The 15,923-nt window shown below is 37.4% G+C and overlaps 1 protein-coding gene across 2 annotated transcripts in view; it reads right to left on the minus strand.

Moving 5' to 3' along the window:
• Window positions 1–5,347: 5,347 nt before the first annotated feature.
• The window catches only part of ptprn2 (protein tyrosine phosphatase receptor type N2), a 317,622-nt gene continuing 307,046 nt past the window's right edge, over window positions 5,348–15,923 (minus strand). For both annotated transcript variants that reach the window (XM_015354876.2, XM_015354875.2), the window contains exon 23: window positions 5,348–11,404. In XM_015354876.2, the coding sequence (XP_015210362.2) occupies window positions 11,333–11,404 (72 nt within the window). In that variant the 3' untranslated portion in view covers window positions 5,348–11,332. The remainder of the gene's footprint in view (window positions 11,405–15,923) is intronic.

Consider the following 15,923-nt stretch of genomic DNA (forward strand, 5'->3'; position numbering starts at 1 on the left):
AAAGTTTGGGAGGAATGAAGGCAGACGAGCTCATTAAGCTCAGTTGCGGCAAATTCCCACTAATTCTGACGTACGCACTCAGTCTCCATATATACCAAACCTCACCCTCTCTTCTCCCTCACCTGTTTTTTTGGCTTGTTTTCGCATCGAACAAGTCCATGCTCTGTCCCCACGCTATTTACACTTGTGTTTCCATTACTCATGGATCTGCAAATTTCCTGTTCCGGTGAAGAACTTTCCAGCAGTACAGAGGACTCCCCTATTTTCCTCGTCCAGTCCCTTCCCCCCACATCTCTTACCACCGTTCTGTCACCTCCATCACCTGCTATGTCATATCAGCGCCACTCATCTCCCGGCCAGTCCTCACAGGGTTCAGCTTCTCGCCGAAGATTGTGTTCTGTTGTCATCACCCCCCCTCATCACGAATCCAGCCTTCTTGTTCCTCTACAGCAAAGTCTCCAAGAAGCCCTTGCCTCACACGTGGACGGCCCCACTACAGTTCACGTATATCTGCTCCCCCTTCTGCTGGATTGTCTCCTGTGATTACCAACTGGACCATGGCAAGCCTTCAGAGAACACTACAAAAAATATGGTGTCGGATTTAAAAGAAATGCTTCCAAAAAAGCTCTTGTTTTCGTTGTATCTATCTGCAGTCTACAAATAAGCAAACTTCAGCTCTACAGCATTCCCCGGCGCCCTCTGATGACGTCACCCGCGCCGCTGGTCTCCCTCCTAATACAAGGACCCCGAGGCTGCCCGCACATCTGCCTGTTGTGTTTTGTCGTGCTATATCTTTGTCTGCATCTCTTCCTCAATCAATCCATACCTTTTCTGGGCAAGTGCACCCAGCTTCTTCCACCCAGCCTCATTCTCTAAACTCCATGCTGCCGATTCTAAGGCCCCAGGTCCACGCCCCTCCCCCACACTCTTCCTCTCTGTTTAATTTAATTTCTGCATTCTCCTCTGTCTTTGCCTCTGGTGTCCAACGTGGCCCAGGTTCCACTTGCATGGTACCTTTGGCCTCGGTTTCTTCTCTTCCACCCCTGCTGCTCCTGCTGCTGCTTCCATGGCCCCGAGTTAATCCAGCAAACTACTTTCAGCACAGCCAGCAGGTAGCCCTCACCCTCCCCCACCCCCTGGCTTCCAATATAACACGGCAGCCTCCTCCTCCAGCCTACACTCCTGCTCCAGTTCCTCCACACCATTCTTTGACTTCTATCCCCCAAGGCACTGAACTTATCTGCTTTCTTATCTTTTTCCCTCCTAAGCTTCTCCTATTCCTGGATTCCAACCCTGTATCAGTCATCTCATGCCTTCGGCCCTGGATTCCAATCTCTCTGCCCACTCTACTGGTGCCTGGGCACCAGGTGCGTCTGGTGTCCTACCTCAGGCCAAGCCCACGGGCGTCTTACTAAATCTTTTGTCTCTCCTATCCCCTGGTGTCCAACATAGCTCAGTGGCAGCTCCAAGAATCCAACCTTTACCTTCTACTTCTTCCAACTGACTGTTCCCTCCTGCACCACCTCCTAGTCACACTCCTGCTTCCATCTCTCCTGCCCCATCCACCAGGGACTCTTCTCTCCGAACAGCTGTTCCTCTTCCAGCTCCTCCTAACGCACTAATGTTTGGTCATCCCCCCTTTCCTCTCTCACTCCGGCAGCAACTTTTACGTCAATCTAGCTCACCTCTCTTCCTCCACCTAAAACACCTACTCTAGAACAGACGACTATGGCATGATCTCCGTTACTCTCAAATCTTCCAATCCTTACTCCGTTCTCACAATTTCTGATTGTTTTCTGAGTAAATAACCCCTCATAATTGACCTGTCAACATCACATAACTCCCGCATGCCAAGTGTCAATAGTCTTATTCCCAGCTCCGACTTCTCCCTGCATTATGCCACGATTGACCATGCCTCGCTCATCGAAAAGAGTGTCCAGGTGCCTGGCTTGCTAAGGGCTGACATCTCTAGAGCCTTTAAGGTGATGCCTCTCGACCCAGACTTCTGGCACCTCTTCGGTGTTTGCTGGCGGAATGAGTTCTTCTTTGCAGTCCACTTAACTTTCTGCTGCAAGAGTAGCCCAACATTTTTGACACCTTAGCTGAAGCTCTCTGCTGGATCCTCTTAAATAACTACAGTACAAGCTTGCCTTTCCGTTTTACGCCTCTATCCCGTTATGTGCGACTTTGCACCTTTCCAGAGCTTCACCTACCGATCCTCTGTTCGTAAACGAGAAGGGCCTTATTGTGACCCTTGGCTGGTTTCTCTTTCACCTTCACTAACTGCTGGATTCTCTCCTGAACAATTCTCTGGTCATTCCTTCAGAACAGGGGCTGCTTCCTCTGCTGCTTGTCAAGGCATCCCAGAGTATCCCATCAAACAACTCAGCCGTTGGTCCTCGGCGGTCGATCATGCATAAATTAAAACAAACCCTGATATCCTCAAGCAAGCATTTTCTCTCCTTGGGTGAAGTAGTTCAATGATCATTGTTTTTTTGCACTGGTAATTGGGGTCCCTCTTGGTTCTTTTGGGGGTTCTATCCTCCCCGTCCAACAGCTGGTAGGTTGGCCTTCAATCAAATGGGTTAAGTCAACTCTTCGCATCTCAATAATCAATTCTGCTTTCTCTCAACCTTCGGCTGCTGTCATTCCTCGTGAAATTGAGTTTTTAATGAAAGTTTGGGAGGAATGAAGGCAGTCAAGCTCATTAAGCTCAGCTGCTGCAAATTCCCACTAATTCTGACGTAAGCAATCAGTCTCCATATACAGTATACCAAACGTCACCCTCTCTTCTCCCTTGCTTGTTTGCGGGAGCCCAATTGGTTGCATGGGGGTCCTATCCTCCCCGTCCAACGGCCGGGAGGTTGGCCCTCAGCCAAGCGCGTTAAGCCAAGTCTTCGCATCTCAATAAACAATTCTACTTTCTCTCAACCTCCGGGTGCTGTCATTCCTCGTGAAGTACATCTTACACCTCATCATTACATCAGTTTGCCTCTGCACATAGTTCATTTGGAACAGTATACTGTAGATTTCTTTTCTATTAAATACAAAAAGCAATCATGCATATTGTGAAATTTTAACCCATAATATTTGAAGGAGATTGGGGATGTAAATGTTAGATCTTTGGTCCATCAAGGAGGAATTGCTGAATAGAATAAAATAAAACATTTAAAAAAATGTTACAGTAGGCTGAGAGTGTGGGCTCCTTATAAGGATTCCTGTCTGATTCTAAATTCTTTCTTATGCTATTTCTCCTCAGAGCAGAAGTAGACAGAATCTCCACTGATGAATGTTACATTCAGACACTTTAATAAAGGAAGACAGTGATATTGCTTGAGAAACATCATGTAAGATAGGACACAGATTTCTGAAATCCTCTTGCATTACATCTGGGAAGTCTATACTTGCTATGTACTGTAAATGAAACTGAACTGCCACTAATTGTACAAATATAATTAATTGTAAAAATTGAATAAAATGGTCATATTTATAATTTGTCTTCTGACTTCAATGCACTTCAATAGCTTCAAATACATTTGCAGGTGCATTTTTTGTGTACTTCTGCATAAGGTTTTAAATAAACAGCTGCAACACCTATTTGAAGATGACTTTTCAGTTGAGGTCTTTTTTCTTCGGAGAGTTGTCTTGCTAAGGCAGCACTGCACACATATACCTAAGCATTATCATGTATGGTGATTTTTCAGTCTGTGCATCACAGCTGTGAGAGAGGCGGTATCTAAATTAATTAATAATAATAATTAATAATATTTAGGCAGCTATGCTTTTTCCCAACCCAGCAAATGCATTCTGTTTCACCGAAGACTTGCACCAGCATATTCAGTGTCCTTTTTCACGACTCATCTTTTAGCTGGACATGCATTTGAGGCCACCGTTTATTTAAAATAATAATTTATTTAAAATTATTTGATTTTAACTTTACCATCTTGATGTTTACTACAGTACGCCTGCCGCCTTAGACTCAAAAGTATGAAAATAAAGAAATAATTAGATTCTCTATATTAAAATGGTAAATGTTTTGCAATTTGCAGTTTTGCTTCATTTAAAATATATTGGTTTAAATTAATTTCCTTGTATTGGCATATATATACACTTTATATACTGTAATGTGGTGCTACTTGGTGGTGGTGGAGGGGAGTCCCCATTACCTGTAAAGCGCTTTGAGTGGAGTGTCCAGAAAAGCGCTATATAAGTGTAAGCAATTATTATTATTATTATTACATCATTCATGTTAAAACAGTAATTTGAAACCTTAACACGTATTTGAAATGTGATTAGCCTTCAAAAAGCAATAAAAGCAGAGTACTTCACAAATTTGTGACTGTGGGTGCAGCACGACTTTCTATGCTCTACACTTAATATGCGCTTAAGGTTTGCTTCATGTAGGAAGGCTGGCGGATTGTCTTGCATGTCTCACACGTCTGTTCCTATACTTCCTTTTGCATCAGCAGCTATAAGGGAACCATTCTGACAAGCTGCTGAATTATACCAGTACACTGGCCAGAAAAGTAAGCACTGCTCGTCTCTGGGAAAAGCAAATTCTGAAGAACAACGAACAACATTTTTTTAAATTTAATATATTTAGGAATCATTTGCGGAATACACTTCCCAGCACGAAGATAAAGACGTGTATTTAGTGGAATTGACCAGGGTAAAGTCAACCTGTCTGACAGATTTAGCTCACAATTGCTTTCCATTAATAACTTGTGAGTTTCTTCAATAAATAAATGTTGCCCAACTTCCAGTTTTAGATAATAAATATAGATGTATGTGGTAGCACATTTTGTACTTTTTTAATGTGATTTAGCATTTTTGTCTTGAATGTACCCTTTATGGCAGAACTCATGATAAAGATCCTACATCATTGGCTCACTGATGATGACAATAATATAATAATAATAATAATAATAATAATAATAATACATTTTATTTATTAAATATTGGAGTATTTCGAAATTGCATTTGTAAACAGGTAAAACCAGTAATAAATCAGATAATACATTTTCTATTAAAACCAGGTTTTAACATTTTATATTAAAAATCAGTAAAGAACCCCAAACAACTTTGTGAGTTGAAGTAGGCTTAAAAAATGTTGGAGAGTCTCTAACACATTTGAGTAATGATTTCCACAGTTACGGAGCTGCATGAAAGAAGGTTCTTTAGCACATTACATTATGTGGAACCTGGCTTTTGGCAGAATATGAAAAGATGAGTTGCAAAATTAAAGATCATTTGGTGCCTTAAATGCAAGCAACATTTAAGACCTTAAATTTAAGACCTTAAGACCCTTAAGACAAAGGAAGCCAACACAATATAGAGAGGAACAGAATTACTATCTCTGGGTAATTTTATTTAGCAAACAAGATGCAGGATTCTGGAATATACAGGTGTCTCTATACAACAATAAGGAATTACAGTGGTGGAACTACAGTACCTTTTCAATAGTTAGCATCAGTTTTCCTAATCAAGGAGTAACAGTATTATAAGGTTGGATAAAAGATACCTTGGTGAGTTTACTAACATGATGCTATACTTGAGCTTCAGGTATAACAGGGATTCTAGCTTCAGTCAATAATTTAATTTCAGTGCCATAAATGACACTGATGTCACACATGTTGTGTATCTTGCTGTTGTTAAGAACTAATAAAGATAATATATAAATAATCATAACATATAATTATAATTTATACTTAATATCAGATACAGTAGACAACAGTTAAGTGACGAAACTGCAGCAGTAGTATATTTAGAGCAACAGGTAAGATCATCTATCAATCTATCCATTTTCTAATCACTTCTTCCAGTTAACGATTGCATAGAAGTCAGAATCTATCCTGACAAGCAATGGGTGACTCACTTGCAAGTTTCTATTGCCACAGATGTGTAGTCTAGCTTGGTCAACAGCTTCACATTAGACAGCACCGCCAGTCTCCCACTTGTTCAAATGAGTAAGCCTGCTATTAACCATAGTACTTGATTCATGTCCATGCCTATACACCATTCTTTGGATTCAGTCAGTTTTGAAATGACACCCATGGTTTTCATGCGGTTGAGTTCTTCGTGGACTTTTGTTGCGGTGTGGACAGAGAATAAGGAGCGACTACCTCTTCATACTCAATAGCATAGTGCTCCATTGACCTGAGGAAATTCTCTTGAAAGCCCTAATGCTTCGTGAATCCTGCATACTGTTTCAATTGCAGATCAGCAATTGCTGAACCTGTTGTGTTGTGTGGATAGTTTTCATTTAAAGTATCCTTGAGCAACAACAATGATGTTTTCTGGACCATAAAGGACTTTGTTAGGTATCGGAAACTTGCATTTCATTGTAGCCAGTGTCAGACCTGATCTTCAGATACTGTGATCTTCCACTTTATTATATTTTATTCCAATTGTCCATTTTACGTGATACTGTTGTTATCAAGCATTTTAAAGGACAAAATGTAAAAAGTAGACACTATTGAGAGAATTGTTTGAAGGAAAAATGCAGTGTGTAGTACATTTTTTGTTAAAGTGTTGACAATGTATTATTGTTAAAAAATATATGTTTTATACATTGTAGGGGTTTTGTGAATTTACTGGGACAATTTATTAATTGTAGCAGTATTCACGAAATGATTCGTTATGGCTATTAGAAAATCAGTGGCGGATTCAATAAACGCGATACATTTATTAATAGATAAATTGTGCATATAAAAAAATAATAACAGTTTGCCTGGATACAGGTGGCAGATCTTACTGTGAAGGTTATCAAAATACAAGGTATATAATTACAAAGAGATGCAAAACACAAAGAGATACAAATATGCTTCACTATACTGTCTGACAGTTGGCGGTTCTGTCAAGATACTGCTCTGAATGGCATCTAATAAACATTTGATAATGTTGTTAAGTAATAGCATGGTCCATTTACTACTAGGTTATTGACTCTATATTAATGTTTTCTTCATTTATTAAGGATTTTAAGATTTTTACACTGTATATGAATTTGCAGTCCCTATATTGAAGTGTTTTTGACTAAAAGTTACGTGCATAACCAACCCAAAGAATTTAGACCAGGGGGAGAGACAAATCACTTTTACTGTTTTGAAATTCTCACCAGTGTATATATTATGAATCAGCTTATTCAGGATATCCTTTCTGATATGCAGATGACAGTCTGATACTGGGAAAGTGTTTTACGTCTTGTGAGTGTCACAAAACATTTCTGTTTCTCAACACTAATCCTGGACTACCCAGCACTTTACAGTAGGTAAGCAAGACCAGGACTAATTCTGATTTGGGTCTGTATAACTTGTTTTCTAACGCACTTTGTCTCACACCCCTTTGATTATGAGAACATTAAATGTTGAATGAGAACTTTGATTTCTTTCACTTAACAAGCAGGGATTAGCCATATGAATTTGATGAAGGTCTGATGACATTTAAGTTTGCTGTATAAGCAGAATTCAAGTAGACAGCATTAGGGATGGGTTTTCAAATTTTGTGGGATGTTTAACGTCACTGCTTTCCTGAATTGCCTGGATAGAAAAATATCTAAAAAATACTGAATATCTAGAAAGATGTTTTGTAGGCACTACAGAAATTAATGTTTGGATATGCTTTGCAAGAAGTTAAAAACTTCTTCAAAGATGCCAAATTATAAGATTATCCAAAATTACACTGTATGAATGAAATTACATCGTTATACAGTAGCACTGTATTCCGTGGTCAAAAAAGAATTTTCACCCTATCTTCCAGTGTAAATCTCCCAGTGGAGTATGTATTACCATTATTTTCTTTTTTTTAAAAAAAAGGAAGTGCAGCGCATATTGGGAGTTATTCAGCATGAATAAAAAAAACTTCAATTGAAATCTCTGAAAATAAGGACACCTTCATTCACATTGTGCTATTAGGCTTGTACATTTTGAAAGTTTGCATAACTGTAGGCTAAAGTTTTTTTCCCAAACTAAATCTACATTTCCATAGAGCTTGTCATACTTTTTTTTTAATTCGCCCAAATACATTTCTATAAATCCACTGAAATGGAAATGCTCTAGACCAGAGCAGTTATGACAAGAGCACAATCAATGACTAAGAAAAATGATACAATACCGTGCTCTATAGAGTGCTTGAGGCAGAAACATTTTCATTTCCCTAAATCATAAAGCCAAAATAAGGCATCATGGGAAGAAAGGGAGGAAACTGAGTGGAAAGTCATGCTTTAAAACAGGAGATACTCACAGGGCTAGGTAGGCACTTCGTAACTTTCTTAGTAATGCATAACTAACACTGTACATGGGTTTCATGTTTTACTTACATGTACAGTATTAAGCCATTTCCTAGCAATCAGCAAACTTTCAGTTATACGACAGAAATATCCTGTAAATAGGTGTCTTCTAATTTGAAATGTTATTCTTTTCCGGAGGGGGAATTATGACTTGATTTTGTAATTGGCAGTGGTGAAGGAGAAGTGCAAACGAGAAACTCAGTGGAGCACTTCAGTAGGTCTCACAATAATCCACAGACAATGGGACTTTATTCACACAAGGTTTCTTTACAGAGGTAGAACAAAATACTTTGTATATATATTTTTTTGTGTTTCTGTACATATAATTTTTAATTAAAAATACGTAAAGACAACTGGGTAAGATAATCACCTGAAAGATGGACAACAATTGGAGAAATTGGTCTTCAGAATCTTTACTAGGGAAACATTAAATTATTTAATTTCTCTTTATCATCATTAAAACACTGTTAAATGTGCAGCTGCATAAATCTAATGCTCATAATGGTATGTTTCACCCTTGGTTTGTGGAAAGTGCTTCATACCTTGTGCAACTGTAAAGTGATTAACATGCGAAGGGTGTATGCTGGGAAGCACTCTGGAAGCATAATTTGCAACTCAGTGCCATAAAGATTTAGACTTTTCATTATGAGGGTGTTCTTTAAGTAATATATTCACAATATATGAATATATGCTTTCAGTCGTTTTAATCAGTTCTGTATGTTGGTTGCTTTGCCAAGCTTTTCAAAATGCACGACAGTGAACAACTGTCTTTAGTTGAAAAAAGAAAATCCTTGGGCAAAAAGAAAAAAAAAAAACAAGAGCATAGTATACTTGCCAAGCTCAGCTGAAATCTTTTTACTATTAATGTACTGGCTTCACACAATCAGGCACTGACGAATGTCACAGAATCAGTTGTACGATTTACATTTCAAAAGAGGAACCCAAACATCATGGCCTGGCAATGGCTCTGCTACGTTATTTTGGCAAGAGCTTCTGTTTCTGAAACAATCCTATCCCCTTTTTGGACTTCAAACGGGTCAGTGTAAAAGAGTCACAAACCTCGCCATCTCAAACAAGAGCCTCTGAGAATGTCTGAGCAAATGTTAGCTGAATAACCACATTGCTGTTGAGTGTGGATAAGCCTTTTGAGATAAAAGACCTTCAATCAAACTTTGATCTCAGCAGAAATGAGTCGGGCGAGCTCACTTCATTCTGTGGTGGACAGGAAAGCTGGATCAAAGCAACACACGTGAAAGTGATGTTATAAATGCAAAGCCTTCACACAAACGGAATCGGTGTCCATGATTTTTGTTCTTACACAATACGTGCATGAATGATAGACTAAGGTCTTGAGTTTCCTGGCATCATCAAACTTTACACTTCACTAAAATAAGTGACGTCAATTAATTTTGAGGATGAAAACAGCTGTATATGGAATAATCCTAATACGAGGAAGAAATAATAATTGTTCTATAGAATTCCCTCACCTGCACATAAATACTGGCCTTCTACATTAGGCCATGCACCGAGCAAAAAAGAGACAGATGTGTAGTTAGGCATGTTTGTGTGAACTCCACTTTGTGCTTAGTGTTTCGTTATAGTTGCAATTCCTCAAGTCTAATCATTTTAATGTGGGAAGGCTATGCATGAAATAATAATGAAGCATACAGTAACTCATTCATAGGGTATTAGTGGTTACTTACAGCTTGCTTTTTCCAATCATTATGATTAACATTTTTACGGATCTGTAAATTTGTGTGCGTGCTGACATTAGCATAACCAGTAAGCTGAAATTTTGTCATGCATCATTTCTTTTATGTCCAAAAACAAGATAGGATGGTTTGAACAATTAAATTGTGCCTTCTGGTTACATAAGAAAGTATAGTGTTACAGGAAAGGTACCCTGAACTGAGAGATCATTAGCATTACAATAGATTCTTTATAGCATCTGTGTACTGCTTTGTCATTGACGTGAAAGGAAAACAGACAACTCGTATACTGTACATGGAGATGATAAAGGGTGATTGAGGACATTGAGCTACGGTCTCAACAGCTTCACTAAGACTGACAAAACAGTGATAGTACCCTTAAGAACTGTGTGGACCAAAATTTCAAGATGATCAGTTGCAGCACACTAGTCTTAAAAGTAAAATGCGGACAACACTAGCAGACTGACAAAACAGTCAACATTTATGATTTGTCTCAAGGAATTAAGACTATTTACAGACAAAGACTTATTTTATTTTTACAGACACCAATTTCTGCAACAGCAGCATAGAACAAATGTTGAAGATCTAAACATTTAGAAATACTAGCTGTAGATTTACGCACATGACTTGAGATTTCTATCATGGGCCACACTAAAGAAATATTTAGAGTGGGTCTAAAGTAAAGCAAAAAAGAATGTGAAGATATTTATATTGCTTATACTTTTAATTATTACTCAACTGTCTCTATTTACTGTTACAATTGATTGAGTGCAGGCGTGGCTGCTACGTTTTCCACATTTTTATACTTCTGCAAAACTAATGTTACAGTACATCAATATAAAAATCACATTAAACTATTAAGTTTTCAATACCTCCTGCTAATTGTACGGATACATCACTAAACAGTCAGTATTACTACAAACTCAATAACATACTGTACAGGAGTACAGCCAATCCTCATATATTTGAAAATGGAAACCCAGATTCCTTTTCAAGCCAATAAAATTCCCTGAAGTTTCCCTCATGACAGAAATAGATGGTGTGACCCAGACCACACAACACACACTCCACTGTTCTAGAATTGAAATGTTTTTCTTTCATTTCTTAACTATTCGTTTTTCAAAGAACGATGCTTCATATGTTTTTGAACGGTTTTTATCAGTACTTATTTATTTATATATATATATTTTGTCTGGAAACGACTTCTAACGGATTCCAAGAAAAAAAAAGAAGCTACACGGTTAAGATCAGGTCACAGTTTCTCATACAACATTCACAAAGACCGAGAGGAGAAACGAAAGGAGAGGATCCTGGGGGGACTGTGCGCCGCTCCGAGCTCTCACTGTGGAAGAGCTTTGAGAATCGCATTCACCTCCTCCGCAACGGCTGTCAGAGCAAACTCAAACTGCTCCTGAGGAGGGAAGGAAAGGAGGGAGTTATCAGCGGTGAATCACGCGGTTAAAATCCACTGGCGGGCATTCGGCTACCTTTGAACAACTGGCCAGATTTTCTGTAACAGAAATGTGTGCCTGATGGTTCATCTTCCATCCCAAAAATCTTTTCTCCTCTCTTAGAATGCTCAATTCCCTGGTTCCCCCCAAAAGACCAGAGGGTGAAAAGTGCCTTACGTGCTTCATCTTGCAGTTAGTTTGGAGTGTGTTGAGGCAAAGGAAGGCAGATGTGTCTTTCTACCTAACTTTAGGACTGCAATTAGCATGCTTAAACTGCTTGCGAATTAATGAATTTGTGACTATTGCAAATCAAGAAGACATATTTTACTATTTTTTTAAACTTTAAAAAAAATTCTTAAATAAAACTGATTGCCTTAGGGGTTACAGTTATTACACAATGGATTTTGTTGGCATAAGTGCCACACCCTGTGCAGTGATAATGGGAGTTATGGTTGAACATAAGGGTGTTTTACGTTATACATGCGAATACATCTGGGTGCCGAACACTTGTGAAAAACATAGTGAAATTAACCCAAACCACCAATACACAAATTATTTGGAATATAAACCTCCAGTTTTGAATGACCGAACTTCTTCCATCTGAGGATCTATTCGGCTCCTTTGTTGTTCTCATGATAGGTTGGTTTATCAAACCTAATCATGATAGGTTGGTTTATCAAACCTAATCACTTGGGACTCTGGCCAGTTCATTTCTGGAGAGAAACCCGACGTGTTTGAATTTCACATCTGACTCACTGCATTCCCTGATAAATTCCAATGAAGACTGATTGGCTCATCTCACAATGACCTTGTGCTCGGGAAAGAAACTCTTTTAAGTCTCATTCTATGATTCATGCTGTAGGCCTGTATTTACAGCATGGTCATGCATACATAGGAAAAGGACCACAGAGAAGTTTGATAGCTGGCGAGATGAAAGCTACTTGACATTTTATCACTGTGTATTGAGCCAAAAAGAGTGAAACATGTTAAAGAAACAAACAAAACAAAACAAAACATATCTAACATTAAAAAAAATGCCATAAATGAAATATGGATACAGAATTGTTCTATAAATTATGGATGAAGGTAGGCTCATTTATTTTATATTTCACTGACACAGTACATCTGTCTTATGAGACATGTTTTCTATTTTACCACATGAATACAGTAATTTCAATTATTGAAACACAAATGATTAATTTGATTAACTCGAGTAGAAAATAGTAGAGGACAAAAACATAGCTGTTTCAGTTCAATATAAGCATGCTTTGCAGTACTCTTTTTCACTGTGTAGACTACACACATTCGTGAAATATGGTTATTTTCACCATAAAGTTAAGAACAATAATATTATTTTAATTGGGGTCATTGCAAAGAAGCTATAGGCAATAGTATTAATATGATCATTTCTTTATATAAGGTGTCTGTATTAAGTACTACCTGAATCTGTAGAATACATATTTTGTGGAGGGTTACAGTGCATACTGAATTATTTTATGCAGTAAAAATACACAGTTTGTATAGGGCACAAACAAAAAACTTCTTGATAAAAACAATATGGTATGTATCTAAATAGTGAAATTAATATGGATGACTATTCATTTCAAGCCAGTGCTTGAAAATTTAATTCAGCTTTGATGTCTGGAACACCTGTTCCAGCCTTAGAAGGTCCTAAGTGAAATTAAAGCTCAATTCGAGAGCTTCCACTAGGGGGAGCCAAATCACAAGACCAGAGGACATTAGCACGTTTGAAAATGTTACAACTTGTTTTAAATAAACTAAACACGGTATCTTATATAAAAAACATGTATCTATGGCTACAGTCTTGAAAACTGTTCTCATAAACCTTGACATATTTTCAGTACTTATTTTCAAGCTTCACTACTTACATCTACAATGTTGTAGGTGTTTGTACTGCTTACTTGTACACTGTTGGTCAAAAGCCAGATATGTTAAAATAAGAAGTTACAGCATGTGAAATTCTGAACACGAGCAACTGAATTTAATTGTGACAACTCTGATAAATATTATTTAGTTTAGGTTGGGTAAGAAACATCCAAGCCTGTCATTTAGTCTTAAATTCACACTAATCAGAACATTCGAAAACCTGGTCAAGATGATAACATTGAGAATTTGTAGTAACCATCACCTTCACAAATCAGATTTGTATGGTGTTCATCATAATTAACAAAACCTGTTGCTCTCGGTCATTCATAAAGCTAAAGGTTTTTGTACTTCAACATAATGATCTGTTAGTATTAATTGGTATCTTAAAATGGCTTAAAAAGGCTACAATTTCAAACTTCAAGAGCACAATAAAAAATGTACACAAACTTTAACATAGCATGGCATATCCTTGCTTCCTATTAAACACTGAAAAGCACTGTAGTCACTGACTCTTTACATTGTCTTACTACAAATTGGTTACTATGACTTTGTGTTTCACTGGACAAAATTAAAACAATCGCTTATAAAAAGCATTTCTTTCAAAGAACCGAATTTACTGAAACTGAGCAGGATAGAAAAGGAACCCCACCCTTCACCATTTTTTTCCTTTAAGATGTCAACATATTTTGCCTGTTCAAGACTATTCATTTTCCATCAAAACCAGGGTGATGATTTGAACAGGCAGTCAATTAATTATTATAGACACCCTCATCAATGTAACGGACATTATATATCCTTGAAAAAGCTCACCCAAATCATCATGAAGAGACAGATACAGTACATTCTCATAAATATGCACACAACATATATTTACTTATTATTGCACATTATAAATCATTGGCTTTGGCATCATTCACCAAAAAAGTAAACACGTTTTAGGTACGTTATTTAAAAGCCACGTCTCAAAAGTCATACACGTCAGCCTTCTTGTGACATTTTTATTTTCCTTAGCCAATGAGACATTTCCCCATTCCTCCTCTGTTAGTTTTCAGAAAACTAAAATAAAAAAAAAACACCACCGGGCAAGACAGAGGCACAAATAAGTGCTGTAAAAAATCAAATAAATAAACTTGGCTTTTTATTACTCCAGTATCAGGAACAATGCTTCTCGAATTATTTTTCTATAAATTATGGTTAATTAATGGAGATTGTTTTCCTTATATTTGTGCGTTTTCTCAGTTCATAAGTATTTGATAAAAATACAAATCACTACTAAAAATATGTGTTTTTGAAGAAGTATTTCCACAATTGGGAAAATATATTTTTCTTAGTTGGTTAAGCCATACACCAAACCATTGCTATGTTCACACATTTTTTAAATTAGAATTTTTAAGTATATAATAATCCTGTAGTAGCTACAGACATGATAGACTGTTCAGATTAGACAAATCAAGACATCAAGATATACTTAATTTATTTAACTATCCTCATGTAGAAGGACTTCTTTTTAAGTCATAAGGTCAGAATTCCTCAGTGAGAATGAGGAGTGAGCTGGTGAAACTTTAATTAATGAAGCACATTATACAATCTTTATTTAGATGAGAAAAAATCTGTGCTAATGTTTTTCACAGAAGTGAATGACATTTGTGAAGTGACAGTGTCTAATTTTGCCCAAGGATTTGCTGTAATTGACATTTCGAAGCTGACTTTTAATGCACAGTCTTAAATTGCTCTGAAAGCCTGTTATTCATCATTTGTATTCAGTGGCGAGAGTGCATGGTTTGTTTAAACCCATCAAAACAAATTCTCCGGAGAGCGTCTTGCTGGCATGTAATCAGATATTTTAAATTTGCCACGCGTCTGGATAAATGAATTAGGTACTTTAAAAAAGTGGCAAGGCAGTTAGGATGAGTCCATCCAGAAATCTGTTTTTACAGGACAAGTATATAAACAGAGGCCTATGCAACCTTTCTCCCTTGGAGCCTCAAACTCACATCACTCAAATATGTATGAAAACGTGCCCAAAACAAAGGATCTATGTACAACATCAAATCTTTTATTGTTAAAGAGCTTTAAATGTTACTCGGAATTCTAGGGTGAAAAACTACAGCATAAACTGACACATACTGTAAACAGCAATCCCTCCGAACCTAATTATGATGACTGCTTTCCAAGGAAGTATTGATGCATGGTTTTAGATTAAAAATAGATCATACATTACTTAATTATGTTGTGGCGGGTGTCTGTTATTGCAGAGTGAGGTATTAAAATGTGTATCAAATAATTGCTTTAAACTCACACTGCATTCCTAATGACTCTTGAACTGTTCCTTGTAGGGTATAAATGTGACTTTGCAGGGCTCCTGAGGTAAACAGTACAGAAATCCATAAACATCTTCTTTCAGGCACCATAGTGTGCCAAGAGAGAGTAATTTCTGTGTAAGGCACACATCTAGAGACAGGAAAAATACAGTTTTTTTGTGAATTCAAAGCCTTGTAGTTTGTAATCCCTTTAAGAGATTCTTGCAGTATCAAAACTGAGGGAATAATAACCGAATTTGATAATGGGTTCATCGCCTGCAAAATAGGCTCA

This window comes from Lepisosteus oculatus, chromosome 6, assembly GCF_040954835.1.
Source record: "Lepisosteus oculatus isolate fLepOcu1 chromosome 6, fLepOcu1.hap2, whole genome shotgun sequence".
NCBI lineage: Eukaryota > Metazoa > Chordata > Actinopteri > Semionotiformes > Lepisosteidae > Lepisosteus > Lepisosteus oculatus.